The 17927-nt window shown below is 30.2% G+C and overlaps 1 protein-coding gene across 9 annotated transcripts in view; it reads right to left on the bottom strand.

Annotated features, from left to right (window-relative positions):
- Positions 1-17927, bottom strand: part of Zasp52 (Z band alternatively spliced PDZ-motif protein 52) — a 427403-nt gene that overhangs the window by 42078 nt on the left and 367398 nt on the right. For 7 of the 9 annotated variants that reach the window (XM_075377465.1, XM_075377463.1, XM_075377464.1 and 4 more), the window contains one exon: positions 7785-11106. In XM_075377465.1, coding sequence (XP_075233580.1) covers positions 7785-11106 — 3322 coding nt within the window. The remainder of the gene's footprint in view (positions 1-7784; positions 11107-17927) is intronic. The other 2 variants (XM_075377471.1, XM_075377470.1) reach the window with 1 other exon arrangement.

The raw sequence follows: 17927 nt of genomic DNA on the forward strand, positions 1-17927 counted from the left end.
GCGTATGGGAGCCCTAGATTCTTGCCCCACCACCCTGATCCCCACACATTACAACTCCGGAATACGTGAAACGAGACGTTTATGTTCCATCATAACCTGCTGATCTGAACCAGCTGAAAACCAGAAGCACAGATGCAGCAATTTCTGTAGCAGAAAACTGTCTGCTATGCGTTCAGGAAGAATTCAGCTATCATCTTGAGGTTATCTGTGCAGGAGGTGGAAGACAAAGAGAACATTTATAACTATGCAAGTGAAATTTTAAACATTTTTGAATAGTACAAGTATGTAATTTGTCTTGTAATTTTAACATATTTTTTTTACGGAATATATCTGTTTGAAATCGGGTCATTTTTCTATACATTATACTCTTACTTGTGTATAAGCCTTCTTCATTGTTAAATATCGTAACGCTAAGCCCACTAAATGAAGGGAATATAGAACCCCTACAAGTGATACATTTACTCTGTTCACCACATTGATTGGCCGTATAATAAACATCATTATACTCAAAGAAAACAATTCTGATCGGTGCTATTTGTATCTCAAATACTTGAAAAATACCTCGAAGACGGATAATGTAATAAATTAGAGTATACCTTTCTGTGTTTTTGTGCTTTAAACGAAGTAAACCGGGTAAGGGAAATTCGTTTCATTAAGAAAAAGAAATCGGTTTGATATTTAAATGGTTGATAAAATGGGCGATTTCCATGGTGGCGTAGTAGTAGCGTATCGGTCTTTCATCCGCAGGTTCAGGTTCGAATCCCAGTCAGACATGGTATTTTTCATACGTTATAAAATTCCATATCCCATACGCACAATCTTTAGTCTTGTGTGGTATATTATCTAGCAAAAACAAAAGCCAAATTAATTAAGAATAGAATTCGTTTAATCATATACACTCGATTTTCATTAAAATATCTAAATACAATCTCGAGATCTGAATTTCAATTAAATAACCACAAGAAAAGACAAGATGAAAAAGAAGAAAGATTAGTTTATTTTTTTAGGCTACTTATTTTCATGTAAAGAATCGATTCCAAAAACGTTTTTCATACATTTCAAGGACATTTTTACAAGCTAGTGGCTCAATAAAAATATGATTACACAATTGTATTAGAAAGAATATTAATAAAAACGAATTAAAAAACACTTTAAATAACCAAGTAAAGGTTTTCAATACCTTTCATTTTTTAAACTACATAAAACCCGCTGTCTCTTTTGTTTTAAATCTATTAGATGAAATAAATGCTGCCATCAACTGTTAAATAGATATTCCGTGATAGCCATCTAATGTTCGAGATTTGGACATCAGCAAGTAATATTTATTTTGAAGATTTTTTTTTAAGAATTAAATAAATGTATGAAAAATCTATTTTTAAAAGTGGTATAATCGCCCAGCGAATTGAATAAAGGAAGCAGATCATCACATTATTTATTAAGATTTAAATTTATTTATAATTAATCCTTTACACCATTATTTCCACAAATTATTATTTGCTAATGGCACCATCTGATTCTCCATAATTTTATAGTAAAAAGCTTTTTGTAATGAAATTAAACATAATTATATTCTACGTAAAAATGGTAATCTTTTGATAATAATCTCAGCATAATAAAAAAAATATTTACATAGTTGCAACTAAATAATCCAGAGGCAAAAAAGTTTCCTTTAATATTTACTTCTACCTCACTTCTTTCTCATTTCTTTAGCAGCCACACCTTTTTTTAAAAAGAAATTTCTTTTGTAATAAATCATTTTAAAACAATACTTATTCCGATATTTTTAAGTGGAAGTAGGTGGGTTTTGGTATTCCGCCTCGGAATTACAGAAAATATAAGGCTTTCGCTCACGTTTAATTCTTGCTCAGGTTCTAACGAGTTCTCATTCCCAATAAATTTTTTTAGTTTCTTTATTATAAATTAAAAATTATTTACGCTACTATTTTTATGTTGATTTTGCCGTAGTATTTAAAATGGAGGTTGTAATATTAAAAAAAAAAAACAAAAAAAAACATTTTAAACATCCTTTCGATTAAAGATAAGAAATATTTTCATGTAGTTAATACTAATATATACATCATTCCCAGGCTAAGATTAATTAGAATTCAACTACTCGAACATGATAACATTACCTAGTAGATTGTATTAAATTATAATTGGTCTGCACCTCGAAATATCAACCATTTCTACGTGTAAATCATCTGCGCCATCAATATGCTAGACAGTCGGAGTCACGTCAAATATATATTATATAAGTATATTTTATTTGTAACAATAATATTTTTTTAAATATACTACAAAAAATAAAATAAAAGAATACTTAAATAAATATTTATAAAAATAATACAACATAAAATTATCCAATATCAATTTATTATTAAGATAATATTACTAATCTATATTTATTTAATTAATTTTAAACTCTCATGGTGTAAAATTACATTACTATATACATATATATCTCACATAAATTAATAATAATAATAATAATAATATAAAAATAATTACAATTTTTACATATACATTAGCAATTTGCTAAAATAAACTCACCTACGTATCTGCTTGTCACATTTATTGCAGACAGGGTAATTTTCTTTAGCGACGCTCTCAGCCAATAGAGATACGAGCGCATCATTCCCCACAGCTAATAAGCATAACACACTCGACTTAAGCTATGTTAGTTATTTAAAATAAGCATAAAACACTGTAGAAAACTAGTAAAACAACAAGCAAATGTAATAAGAATATTTAATAATAATAATAAATTTGTGGCTAATCCTTTCGTTTAACATTCCGATTGATTGAAGTTCGATTTAAATAAGAAAACAATGATTTTTTTTTCTACGTGCATTTCCATAAATTTAATTTTGCATACATCAAACTACGATCAAGTTCTAAGATTATATTTTATTTTTTACTTACTAGACGAGAACTTATAATTTTTAAAAATAATCTATTATTCATTAAATGGGGAGGAATTTACTACCTTCAGAGATTTTATTCCAACGCAACATTTTTTTCTCGAACTGATCCCGTTCAGTGTTTCTAGAGATAAGTTTTGTATTCTCATTGAAAATTTAATGAAATCTCGTCCTAGAAATTATTTTTCAGTTTTTTTGAAACAAAGACTCAATTGACTTTTTTTTTCATTCGGATATCTGTAATGAAAAATTCTATTATAGGTTTATGAAATCATTCTTAATCACCAGACGTTTCGTTTGCTGAATTTATTTATACAAAAAAATTTTGAGCAAAAATAATTATTCAATATAAATATATTCTTTTAAATTGTAATTTTTTTTATTTATTTACAACAAAACTAGATTTCTGGTATATGATAAAATAAAAATTTATTTCATAATGTGTATGTTCAATAAACGAAACTGTAGTAGAATTTTTGTGAGCTTCTCTTACCAGAATTTATCCCTTAGCATAAAACTCTGTCTATGAACAGAAAGTTTTGCGCTATCATATTTCTTATTAAACCCGCCCACAACCATCAAATCTTTATATATTAATAAATAATGACAGTAATTTTTTTTCTTTGTTCAACAAGTAGTATATTTACAATCGGGTCCTTCAGTGGAACCATAAGTAAATCGTTTGATAAGAAGCAGATGATAGGGGTTCTTATGGAACTCCCATAATAATAGTTATCAGTACTCTTAAAGTCCATTAGAAAAAATATTTCTGCCATCATTTTATAATCCATAAAATCAAAATATTAATAATTAAAAAAAAAAAAATCAAAAACAAATAAATAGTCAAACCAAAGAAAAATAATAATCAAACAAAAATAATATCACTAGATTCGGCGTTGTCATTTATCAAACTGTCATTCAGTAGCCCGTAAGTCAAGCATATGGAGACGTTTCAACCTTCGGACGTCCTTGCTGTTATCAATGACAGTATTATGACAGTATTTGACATAAATAAGCTTATCCTGCAGCTAATTGCCGTGGAAGTGCTATCGTAGAATAGTACAAAGTGAACGTAGGCAGATTCCAATAATTAGAATCTGCCTACGTTCCATAACAACAGTAAATCTAGAAGGCATTTTTTATTGTTAAAGCAAAAATCATTTGCTTTAATATGAATAATTACCGATTATTGGTTATAACGGAGTAATTTTCTCCCCGAGCCGGCTGTAGGTTGGTTAGCTAAAAAATATGTAATTATTTCATCGGAAAACTATTTAGAGTTAATAAAAAAATTACGGATAATTAAAAAAAAAAATCATGCTTCCATTTAACATAATAAAACAACTTATAAATCTGGGGGTCCCGGGTTCGAATCCCGATCAGGCATGGCATTTTTTCATACGCTACAAAATTCCATTACCATATTCAAGCTGCAAAAAAAAATATTTTTTAAAGAAATTTGTAATATAAATGTTTATCAATAGGAAAACAAATATTTTATAGATGATATAAATGGATTTCTTCAGATTGTATCCACTTTTCAGGATTAGCCACATATTAATTATCGTTCTGTTAATTTTTAAAATATTTGTTATCAAAAATAATTAATAAAATATTAATAATATTAAAACAATGAAAAAAATAAAACACAATAATTTAAACAAAATTCATTGCAAATTTTAATAAAAAAAACACTACAAAAAATTATTAGAACAAGACAAAAAAATAAATAAAAACAATTACATTTTTTAAAAGATAAAACAAACATAAATAATTAAAATAGTTAATCGTCCAGTAGAGCAAAGAGGCAATGAGTGTAGTCTATGAAATTATTACACGTTACAAAATTTGTTACGTCACCTTTAATTTCGTAAACGGAACGCAAAGTGGTCATGTTGTTTACAATCGATCCATCAATACCAACTTTTGAACTAGTTCTAATTAAACTTTAGCTTCACAAAATAGGTCAGGTGATGTATTATATATATATATATATTTGTACTAATTAATTTATAACAAGTACATTATTTTCCGAAAATTAGAATAATATGTTGATGTATTTACAAAAGTAGGATAATTTTTTGTTTCCAAAAATAAATTTAAACAGGATTTCACTGAAAAAATAAATAAGTAATTTCAATAAAATTCATATGATTTGCGTTATATGTATACATTAAATAACTATATTAAAAGTAGCGGAAGGAAAATGTACTGGGATATCACATAATAACATAACTATTGATATTGTGGACGGCTGCTCGTAAGACCAAACGCCAACTATTTTTTTTATTTTTTTATTTACAAGAGAAACTGTACGATTACGTACTGGAAAACAATATATAGTCATTATTTTTATTAACAAATTAAAGAATTAATAAATTCTGCAGTATTAATTTTTTTTCAATACACAAATTTCCATATTAACTTTATCAAAACGAACATAATCCATGTGTTATTTAAATTAAAAAAAAATTAATTTAAAAGCACTCTTCTCTAAAATAGGAATTTACTCAAAAATGACCAATAATAATTGTTATACCAATAATCCAAAAATACTCAAACTGGGCGATGAAAATCAGTAAAAATTATTACCGTTTACATTTTATACGCTTTATACAGAGTGTCCCGGGAAATGTTGGCCAAACATAGGAACTGATTCAGGAGATCAAAATTCACAAAAAAGGTCATATAGATAAATCCCTATATCGCTTCATTTTCCCCTCCGTCCGTTATTTTTTGTGTTTTCAATAAAACTTCATATCTTAAGAAACGGATTGAGTTATTTTAATAAAATTTGGTGTACATATTCTTCTTTTTCCTGTTTAGCCTCGGGGAATTACCGTTCAGGTAATGAGGATGAATGAGGAAGATATGTATGAGTGTAAATAAAGTGTACTCTTGTAAAGTCTCAGTTCGACCACTCCTGAGATGTGTAGTTAATTGAAACCCAATCACCAAAGAACACCGGTATCCACGATCTAGTATTCAAATCCATATAAAAGTCTTTACTAGGACTTGAACGCTGTTACTCTCGACTGGTGTACATATCTATCCGATAATATCTTCTACAAAATAAATAAGCTTGAAGAAAATGGCGGCAATTAAAGATATTTTAATCATTAATATATCCATAAATACAAGTTTTATAAAATGTTTTTTAAGCCTTTTCTTGTGAATAAAATGACATGTAATTCATTCAAATCGATTGATAAACAGCTAATCGGTTGATAAAGTGGATCGCAAAATTTAAACAATCTGTCAATTTCATGCCTGTTTTCACTACCTTCACTAATTGGATTAAAAATAATTTCTATTATTATTACAGGTACAAAATAGACCGCGGAAATTTTGCAGTCTAACATTTTCGCTATGTATCAATTGTTTATCAATCAATTAGAACAAATGTGGTGTCTTTCTGTTTACAATAAAAAACTTAATATTTTATCTACTAAACATAATTTGATAAAAGTAATATTTATGAAGATATGAATGATTAAAAAATTTAAATGACTTATAATCTGGAATTAAAAAACTTTGTTTTTTTTTTGTAGAGGATGTTTTTTAGTACAAGTACAGTAAATTTCATTAAAATATTTCAACCCGTTGTCATGAATAATGTAATAATTTTATATATTATCATAAATCTAATATTAAATTTATATTAATAAATATAAATCTTTATTGAAAAAAAATACAAAATGCGAATAGAGGGAAAATGAAGCCACAGAGGGCTTCCACATTAAATTTTTTGATGTCCTAAATTAGTTCTTTAAGTTTGGCAGATAACTCCTAGACACGTTGTTTTAAACCAGTTTAAACCCGTTTAAACTACCGTTTTTTTTTAAAACCGGGCATTTTTAGCCGTAACTTTTCCTTGAAATGATATTCATAAGTTAGCAGAAAAATAGAGTTGTGGAATAACATTAGACCAACCTCAATTTTTTTTTGTATGAAGAAAAAGATTAAAACTAATCAGCAAAGACACAGGACTAGAATAAAATGTTGTGTTTAAAGGAAAAACAAAAAGCTGAAGTAATTCAAACTAATGAACATAAAATAACACTAAAATGATCATACAATCTATTAATATTATTATTTGTAAATAACCATGCACAATAGACAAATTAAAAAAAAAAAAAATCAATTGGAGTAAAATGTAAAAATACAGTTCATATATAACAAATATTAAGAAATGCTTTTCGTTTAAGTAAAAATGTAAATAAAAATTAATTATAGAACTTCTATTTAACTTACAAAGATTTTTTAAATTTCCTGAAAGAAAAAGGTTCTTACTTTTTTAATAACCTTCTGTTACTAACAGTACAAAGGCTAACATAGAAACAAATATTAATCTTAAAATAGTAAATTTATTTTTAACTATAGTTACAATGAATCATCTTCATTAGTAAAAAATACCAGAAATGATTGCAACCTATTCGTCAAATAACGTGCTATAACTTAAAACATTAGACATGCTGTGTGAAAATTGAATTTTAAAATTAGGAAAATATTTAATGAAAATTTAATTTCCAATAATTTATTTTTAACTTTAGCAAAAGTATTTTTTTATTGTGGTATTTTTTAAAATGAATTTTGGAAAGAGGAAATTCGACGGTTTCAATTTACTTTAAAAAACAATTCTGGTTAAACTTGTCTGTTTAGAATAACTACGATACAAATCTAAAGCAAAAAAAAGCACACCAAAGTTGTTTAAAAAATGAAAAAAAAAACAAACCATTAATACTTTGTTATCGAAATGAAAGCAAAAAGGAACATGAAAAACCATGCTATAATTGTATTACAAACAATCTGATAAAAACACGCATGCGTTTTTATTTTTTTGTATACGTTACAATCAATTACCTAATCTGACGACTGCAGCTTCCACACAGAGGAATCCTAGCACCAGGGCCGACACTGGGGTTGAGCGTTCCCCGGCCTCTTCTTGGAGCTGTGGAACCCGCAAAGGTCGCACCCTTGCTGCCGGGACCACCAGCACCTGCAGGGGGGACTGATGTAGTGGGAGGACCTGGGGGTTTAATTTGGCTAGGTGGAGTAAATCCGGCCGCCGGCTTATGATCGGTCTGGGGAACGGGCTTTTGAGAGGAAACAGCGCCCGATTTAAAGTCAGGTGGTTTTGGAGTTTGAATAGGTTTTTGAGTCGTCTGGGAAGAAAAATCAGGGAGTTTTGAATTTTGAATCGGTTTTTGACTCGGATGAGATGAAATATCGCTCTGCTTTTTTACAATCCACGGTGCACCACCGGGTGATGAATCGGATGTGGATGTCGATGTCGGGTGACTACTAAAATGCGGTAACGTTTTGTGTAACGGCTTTATTGTTTCCGGTGGTGCAGAGAATACATTTTGATGACGGGTTTCTGGTTTAAAGACTTGTTTAGACTTCGATAGAGTTTCAGGCGCTTTACCGGCCAAAGGCGATGGTTTTATCTGTGTAGATGATGATCTGGCTGGTTTAATAGGTTCTATAGAAGGCGCCTTTATCGCATGAGGTACCGGAGATTTTGGTCTATGAGCCAAAGGTATTTCTCCTATGTTTTGCTGATAATACGGTAAAAGATTTCCTGAACCTTCAACTGCTTGGGTTTCCTCTTTTGTGCTCGTAAATGTTTGACCGTATACACTACTTGCAACGTAATTACTGCTGCGGCTACTAACGAAACTCGAACTAGTTTTTATTTGGTCAGAAACAGTACTCTTCTGTTCAGTAGCGGCTTTATATGCTGGTGCCTTAATTGAATGAGGTGTCGGAGATTTTGGTCTATGAGTCAACGGTATTTCTCCTGTGCTTTGCTGATAATAAGGTATATGATTTTTAGAACTTTCAAGCGAACGAATTTCCTCCTTCGCACTAGTGAATGTTTTCCCGTACACACTACTCGACACATAATTACTACTAGATATATATCCACTGCCACGGTTACTGTCGAGAGTAGAACTAGTTTTTATCTGGTCAGAAACGGTACGTTTCTGTTCAGTAGCGGATTTGTACATCGGTGCTTTAATTGCATGCGGTACTGGAGATTTAGGTCTATGAGCGAGAGGAATCTCACCGATATTCTGTTGATAATAAGGAAGAAGATCTGGTTTCTTAAAACTTGAAGGACTAATCCTTTGCGAAGTCTGACTCGAAGCGGATAGATTCTGTGTTGACGATGTAGAATGAATGGCGTTTGCTTGCGATTTGAATGCAAATGAAGATTTTAATTCATCCGATACAGGAGGAAAGGATTTATTTGGAACTGACGGTGAAGCTTTAACGTCTTTTGGTATCGGCAAAGGTTGAGGCTGAGACTGATTTTGTGGTTTTTGGACCACGGGTTTGAAAGCGCTCTCAGTAGTTGTTTTCGAAGCAGTTGAAGTCGATACATTTGCCTGCGTAGACTTCGCGATAGAAACAACATTCGAAGCGGATTCGCTGAACTGTGTGAACGAAGTAGATTTTGAGTTATCTTTGAAAAATTTTGGAGGCGATTGTTTTGATACATCAACGGGTTCAGGAAAAGGAGAATAAGGAGAATCGGGTGCAATAGTAAGAGCGGATAACAAACTAAGCGGTTGAGATCCCTGCGTTGGGGAAGGCAAATCATCTAAGGAAATCGGTTTAAATGTCGGAACGGGTAACGGGGAATACGGTCGATTTGGAGCTGTCGTTAGTGCTGCAACCATCGGAGAAGAACAAGCTTGTTCTCGACCGAGTCGTTTAGGTTTTTCAACCGGTTCGGATTCATCTGATGGAGGAGGCGGTGGTGGATAATAAGGTTTAGTTTCTGGAGGTAATGGTACCGGTTGAGGTTTAGGACGTACAATAGCTCGCGGTGGTTGTACCGGACTGTAAGGTCGTTCTTCTTTTTTACCGAATGCACTTGTAGATAGTCCAGTTTTGAAAACATCTGTTTGTGAACTCGTTTTGATTTCATTTTCTTTTTGATTACTTAAGTGCATAGCGGCTTCTTTATCTACTTGAATACTTTGCATGCTAGTTATTTGTGCCTGTTCGAATTTACTACTTTCGAATCGTTGTGTCGTCGAAGACTGTGCAATTGAGTTTTCTACTTCTTTTTGTTTAATTATTTCTAATTTAGATTCCACGGCATTCTGATTTATTATACCCGATGATTCGTCTGGCTTCTTTACTTCTATTTCTATTTCCTCACTTTTATTAGATCGATCAACACGATCTGATTGTATCTCAATTTTTTTTTCATCATCAAATCTATCATCCTCGCTTTTATACTTTTTTATTTCATTCTGAACGACTTCATCGACCTGTGTCTTTTTGAAGAGTTCTTCAGATGATTTTATCGATTCGGTTTTTTCCGTTTTTATTTCTTCGACAGGAACGGGAGGTTGTTGCAGTTTTAAACCAAGTTCTTCAGACAAAATCCTTTGTAACGCATGAGGTTGTGGAGTGCTAGTTCTGGAACGCGGTATAGGTATATGTAAAGGAATTTCTGGCGGGAAAACGACTACTTGCTGCGGTGTAGCCGGTCTATCTAATTCCGGTGGAAGCAACGACGGACTTCCCCTAGGTTTATCCATTATTTCACATATTTCTGGAGTTATACATCTCGAGATGGTTTTAGATGAACGTAGAGACGAGTACGAAGTCGAGCTATGCGAAAAGCTTTCTTCCACTTTTGTTTTTCTAGTACGCGTAACACCGCCTTCAACGGTCGTTTCTACATTTTGGCTACTGCTCGCCCCTTGTTTTGCACTCACTTTTAAAGATTCGGCCGCTAAATTTTGAGTTAAACTGGTCGCATCAGTTTTTTCCTCTAAGTTAACATTCTGTAATGAAATATCCAAAGATTGGATTTCTTTTTGCGGTGTTGTTTCCATCGAATCCTGTTTACAGAACGGTACCGGAGATTCTGGACGATCACCCGATTCTTCCGTTACTGAAATTAAATTATCCGATTTTGAAGCGTTCTTTTTATCAACAACGATCTCACATATTTCTTCCGAGCAAATCGACATTCTTTTTCCTTTATCGGCAAGAGCAGGATGATCGTCTGGACTGGATAATTCTGGAGTAGACTTTTCAACGGGCGCCGTTGTATCGGAATTACAGGCAGGTGGGATATAAAGAGGTGTCGCCGTAGCGGCCGGTTGGCTATTATCTTCGTTGGGAGGCCACACAAACTTATTACTAGGCGGTAATGCTGAACACAGTTATCAGTAACCACGAACAGGATGATCAAATTTGAAAAGAGTTAAATGTTAAATAGATATCGGCATGCAAATAGAAATAGTTTAAATTAGTATGATAGATAGATAGATAGATAAATAAGATTTTAGATTTAAAGAAATGGAAAAAAGAAAGAAACAATGAAAAGAAGCATTATAATTATGAAAAGCAAACGAAAAATAAAAATGATTATTAATATTATTGACAGAAAATAAGAAAAGATTTTGTTGTGGAAAATAGATAAAAAAGCAATAAAGTCTGTCTGCATTCCAGAAATAAATGATATTTTTTTAATGTATATTTCATTTTTCAGTCGAGAAATGTTAAGTAATATAGCAAAGCATTCAAAATGGCAAAAACTATTATATTTTAATAGATAGCGGTCAAATTATTAATAGATATATATATATATATGTATATATTATATATATAGATATATATACACATATATATATCTAGATTACCAATATTATCCGTAAAAATAAATTAAATATAATTAACTGAAAATCACTACCACAAAAAAATGACATTTGCGTATAGTTTTCCAAGATGAAAGATCGTATAATTTTCCAAGACTTAAAATAATTAAACACAATTATTAATGTTAATAAAAAAAATAAAACGAGGAAAAATAACCAAACATTTAAATAATTAAATTAATAAAAATAAACATTTTTATTTTTGAAAAAGTATTCAATCGCTTTCTATACTGGAACAACCTTTTTAAACTAATGAAAATCCTTTTACATGTTTTATGGTTTTGCAAAATTATAAAGAAATGGATGAGAGTAATATTATTAAAAAAAATCGCGTAACGTTACATTAATAAAACATGTTAGAAATTTAAAATATTCGTAAGAAAGAAATATCATCAAAATGCCATTATAAAATATGATTTTTATTAATACTGAACATATTTATTTCATTTTTTTTTTTGTTTTTCATTTTGCCTTAAATTATCAACTATATCACAGACGATATATATATATTGTTTACTTGGAGTTATTTTGAAAATTTTCAATTATTTAATTCTGATACACTAAAGAAAACAAAAAAGTATGCAAAAAAACAGCTTTTCTTTTATGTCAGGTCTGAACTAACAATATTAAAAAAGAGGATTTTAAAAATTAAAATTTGACCACTATCTACAGACATTTATGCATAAATTAATTTGCTTTCAAACACAAATTACTTCTAAAATAATTAATATTAAAACCAATTAAAATTCATATTATTTACTAAATTAAAAAAAAAAATTAACAAAATTTACATCTATAAAAACATCACAAAATCTTTTTAATTAATGATCAAAAATAATGAATGAATGATAAAAAAATCTTGTATTAAAAAAAATGTATGTTATTTTTTTTGATTTTTATTTAATTTTGTTATTATATAATGTAGCAAAAAGTACTAATTACAGCGAAATTAAAGAATAAGATAACGGAGCGCGTAGAAAAGCATTATTAAATATTAAATTTATAACTTTTGAGAGCTGCTCCGAGCAAATAATATACTATTATATAATAATTTTTTAGTGGGTTTTTTTACATTTCAAAAAGAAATTCATTAATAATAAAAATCCTTTAAATAAATTTATTAATTTAAAAAATAAAATAAAATTAATTTCGGGCAACGGAGAACGGTTTTAGGGTTGGATTGAATGATTTGTAAGCTGAAAGAAAAACAGTTAATATTAAAATATTAGATAAAATCCCGTAATAAACCCGTTATTTATTAATATATTTTTTTCCCAAAAAAGTAATAAAAATATTTTTTTTTCATAATTTTATGACAGTTTATATTTTGGCTTTCATTTGCCGTAATTAGTAAAATTATCTATATAATAAAATTTTCAAATAATTAAATAAGCTTATTGAAAGAAAAAATTGATAAACTAATAAATATTTTTGCAATTTTATTTATTAATATTTAATTAAAATAATATAATTTAATATAAATATTAACAAAAATATAAGAAATTTATAATTTAAAAATACAGTGAAGTAATACATTTCATATTACTTTGTAAAAAAAAATTATCGACAAGCTTTAATCTAAAATTATGTGAGTACATCTACATAATAATAAAAAATTAATAGTATTTAAATATATATTTATAATTCTGATTTTACAAACAGATATAAAAAATAAGAGATAGAATATTATAAATAAATGGGCAGAAAGAAATTTATGAAAGTCGTGCGTTTATTAAAGATTAAAGTAAAGATTCGATAGATAATATTTAGATTTTTTTTTAAATTTACACAAAACAAAAAATCTTTTTTCATTTCTGTAATAAAATGAATTATTACAAATAATTACAAATTATTTAAAAGGTTCACTACTGTCGGTTATAAGAGTAATTTCATAACCGAAAATTACGTCACTAATATTTGAACTATCGTTTTTTGTTCTAGTTAACTACTAACATTTGATTGTAAATTAGATACAACTTAATTTTTTTTTATGACTTAAAGTTAATGATAAAAGATTATGATTTTTATGATCAACAATTAATTTAAACATCAGGAAAATTTTTTTGAAAGTATATGTTTGGAGTGTAGCTTTATATGAAAGTGAAACTTGGTCGATCGGAGTACCTGAGAAGAAAAGATTACAAGCTTTTGAAATGCGGTGCTATAGGAGAATGTTAAGAAATCAGATGGGTGGATAAAGTGACAAATGAAGAGGAGTTGCGGCAAATCAATGAAGAAAGAAGCATTTGGAAAAATATAGTTAAAAGAAGAGACAGACTTATAGTCCATACATTAAGGAATCCTTGAATAGTCGCTTTAATATTACAGGGTCAGGTAAATGGGAAAAATTGTGCAGGCAGGCAACCTTTGGAATATGTAAAACAAATTTTTAGGGATGTAGGATTTAGGGAGTATAACGAGATGAAATGACTAACACTAGATAGGGAATCTTGGAGAGCTGCATCAAACCAGTCAAAGGACTGAAGACAAAAAAAAATCATTTAAGATATTTAATTTTTCTAGTTAATATTTGAACATCTTTAACATTTCGTTTTAGCAATTTATAATGAAACATGTTCTTCATAATTTTATCAGTATTAAAAAGTACGGAATGTTAAAGTTGTGCAAAGAGTATAGTTAAAAAGAAGGTAATTGAATCTATAATAATACAAAAATTTTAAGTAAAACCTAGACTGTACAATTAAAAAATATGTTGCCTATGACTGGTGCTTTAGAAAGAGAATAATTGAAAGTAAAAAAAGTTATGAATGCAGAAGACTGCAGACATCAAAATAGGAAGAGCTACGTGAAAATGAAGAGGCTAGCGATAGACGTGTACAGATAGTGTCGTCTAAAAACTTAACGAAAGCCGCGTATTTTCATCCGAGCAAGGAAGAAGATTATTCCAATTTGAAAGCATTTAAGGATCGAAATTAAGTTGTAAGTAAATTATACATTATTTATTTAGTATTATTAAACAAACAGTAATATTATTGTGCCTTATGATTTAAGATAAGATGTTTTAGGAAAATCACCGTAATGAAGGAAGATTACAAAGCCGTGGTTAAGAATGAAGCGAGTGGTCTACTGTTGCGTAAATGTATAAATATAATAATAGATATTAATTTTTGCAATTGCATTTGGGTTACACATATTGCGGTCGGTTTAATTCTGTTTTGTTTTAAACGATGAAAAAAAAATCTATAAATAATTATTCAACAAAGGAATTCTACGCTTTTTAAAATTATGTAATTAATGAAGTATTAAATCATTTGTAAAAAGAATTATAGTTCAATGAAATGATTTATTTTTATAATTCTTTTTTTTAAATGTGCTTTCTCATATTTCATATAACTATTTAAAATAAACATAAAAAAGTAAAACTGGTGTTGAGAAAACGGCAAATAAAATTTAATATTAAATTTCGACTTTTTGAAGTCTGCATCAAACTTAATTTTTAATTCGGCAGTCAAAATTGAAATAATTAAAGGTCTTTTATAACTTTTTAAGTTATTTTTATTTCTGCGTTGAAGTCAATATTATTATAAATACTTTAATTTACTTTTTAAAATCAGTATCTATTCCTTAAAAAATAAATGAATAGATTTTTATCCTCGACTATAAGAAAATAGGATACTGAATATTTTTAAAATACGTTATCGACTCATTACTCTTAATTCTTTAATAAACGCATTAATATAAAAAACCCCGTTATGTACAGTTAATTACTTTTTAAAAATAACATTTTTATGACTGAAAAAGGTATAAAAAAAAATAAGTACAATTTCAAATTAACCGATAAAAATATGGAAATATAAAACATTATGTTGACGCGGATTGGAAATTTATCTCCTGAACAGTATTGGATAAATAAAATATTTTAATAGAACTATTTATTCAAAACAGAAGAAAGATATAGGAGATTAAAATTGTCGCTTAATTAAAAATATTGGCTACCGTCTATTTTAAATAAAAGAGTTGTTTATACGAAAGGTTTAATGAATTATAGTTCTATTATCTAAATCAAAATACGAAAGAACGTCGAGTAAAGTAAAAATAATTTACATAATTAAGAAGGTAGAAAGATGTAAAACTAAAAGAAAGATCACCTTTCCGTACGTGTGTGAAGAGGATCAATTTTAAAATTATCCAGTCTTTCGTTATCTTTCTTATAAAAATCGATTAAACAATTTCCTTTTTAGAAATAGGAGAAGGTTTATATTCAAATACAAATAAATTATTTTTTTTTGTAAACTACAGATCCAGATGGACAAAATACAGTACATATTTATGAAAATAGTATAATTTAAATATACAAAATGTAACAGAAAATTTTAAAAAGAAAATTCATAAATATATATTCGAATGTATATTCCGATCCGCGTCAATTATATAGAGAGGAAATACAGAGAATGAACTATGCTAAACGGTTATTAAAAAATCATTATAAAACAGGAAAGCGCTTAAAAACCGTTAACAAAAAAAAATTACTTAATTTTAAACTAGATGGCCATTTTAATTGGTAAACAAACATCATCATTAGATGAAGAGGAAGTTTAAAAAAATAAAAATAAAAAATATGTGAGTAAATGTAACAATAAAAATAAATAAAAATAAGGATTAAATAATCAATATTAAACAAAAACTACAAAATATTTATTTATTTTTATCAAAGTTTATAAAATGATAATAAAAATAAAGAACTGTTATTTAATCCTTTCCCTAAACTTTAATCATGGGTTTTCGGATTGGTTTCGGTTATCCTTAACTACTTTCTTGAGATACATTTTTCCAATAAGAGGCGTGTATCGACTGGATGGGCAAAACGAGTCGAAAGTTTAAAAGATTTATGTTGTTTTAATCTAGCTTTCATTTGAGGCCACTAAGGGGGCTGCTTCTGCGGGTGACATGTACCTACAGGACGGTCTCCTACGACGCGATCTGTGTCATTATGGGAACGCCGCCAATAGACCTATTGGTGGAGGAACGACGCTTGCGGTTTGAAGGTGTAAGCAAAGAGAATACAAGGGCGTAGATCATGGCCATCTGGCAGCAACGGTGGGAGGCGAACCAGGTAGGACGGTGGACTATGCGTCCGATTCCAGACGTGAGTGCTGCTTGGGTGGGGCGTAAGCGTGGTGAAGTTGGATACTGCCTCACTCAACTACTTTCGGGCCATAGGGACTTTGATAGCTATCTGCATCGCTTGAAGAGGAGGAGAACGGCGGGCTGCAGGTACTGTGCGACAGTTGACACAGCCGAACACACCTGGTTCGACTGTGTCAGGTGGCCGTAACACAAGATAACATTATCAGAAACATGCTCCAGAGTGAGAATGGATGGAGGGAGGTAGAGAGAGTGGCTCGTCTCGTACTAACAGCGAAGAGTGAGGAGGAACCCCCTTGACGTGCACACGGCCCTCGATGTCATCAGAGGCGACTAAATGTATTTTATTTTTGTAGTTGTTAATGTACTTTGTTAGGTTAGGAATTTATGATTGTATTATGTGTCATTGCACATGTTGTTGTTGTTGGAATATGCTATACCAGATATACCGATGGACAATGAGTGGGGGGATATTGTGTGCGCTGCTCTACCGCTGACGCCGAGGGGGACATGGCGCAACAAGTAATGAGGAGACATGGGAATGCGTAGGGGATCGAGGACAGGTACAAGTCCATCTTGATGCGTATAGGGGCCAGGGAGGCAGCCTGTATGCCTAGTGTTCGGGCCTACTCACGCGCAAGGGTGGGTGGGTCGGAACTCCCCGATGATGGCATAGGGGACCCTCGAGGTGTGCACGGGGGGACGCGTAAATGTGAAGGACAACCGAAATGCGTGTCTGTACAATAGTGACGGGAAGGGTAGCTCTCATGCGGAGAAACATTCTGATCACCGGAAGAGGTGATTAGTATGTTTTCGAGGAGGCACGGGAGACCCCGATGGGATGTCCGAGTCGGACGAGCTAGGGAGGGCGGACTGCGCTGCCATGACACCCTGAGGCGACTGTGTTAAGCTTTTTAGCGTGGCCTGGTCGTCCTGGGGAGTTTAAAAAAAAAGCTTTCATTTGAGATTATTTAAATCGATAGTTCTTCCTTTTTTTTATAAATTTTTATTATTTTCATTCTACAAATATTGGTAGAAATATACGTTCTGTAGTGTTTTCGTAGTATTGATTATTTATTAATTAATTGTCATTAAATGTTCACAGTTATTTTTAACAGTTATTATATTTGTGTGATTGAAGTACTGATGATGAATGTTTAAAAACCGAAATAGACATTTTAATTTTTAGATCAAAGTAATTTTTTTTGTA

Source organism: Lycorma delicatula, chromosome 10 (genome assembly GCF_047948215.1).
Source record: "Lycorma delicatula isolate Av1 chromosome 10, ASM4794821v1, whole genome shotgun sequence".
NCBI classification, from domain to species: domain Eukaryota; kingdom Metazoa; phylum Arthropoda; class Insecta; order Hemiptera; family Fulgoridae; genus Lycorma; species Lycorma delicatula.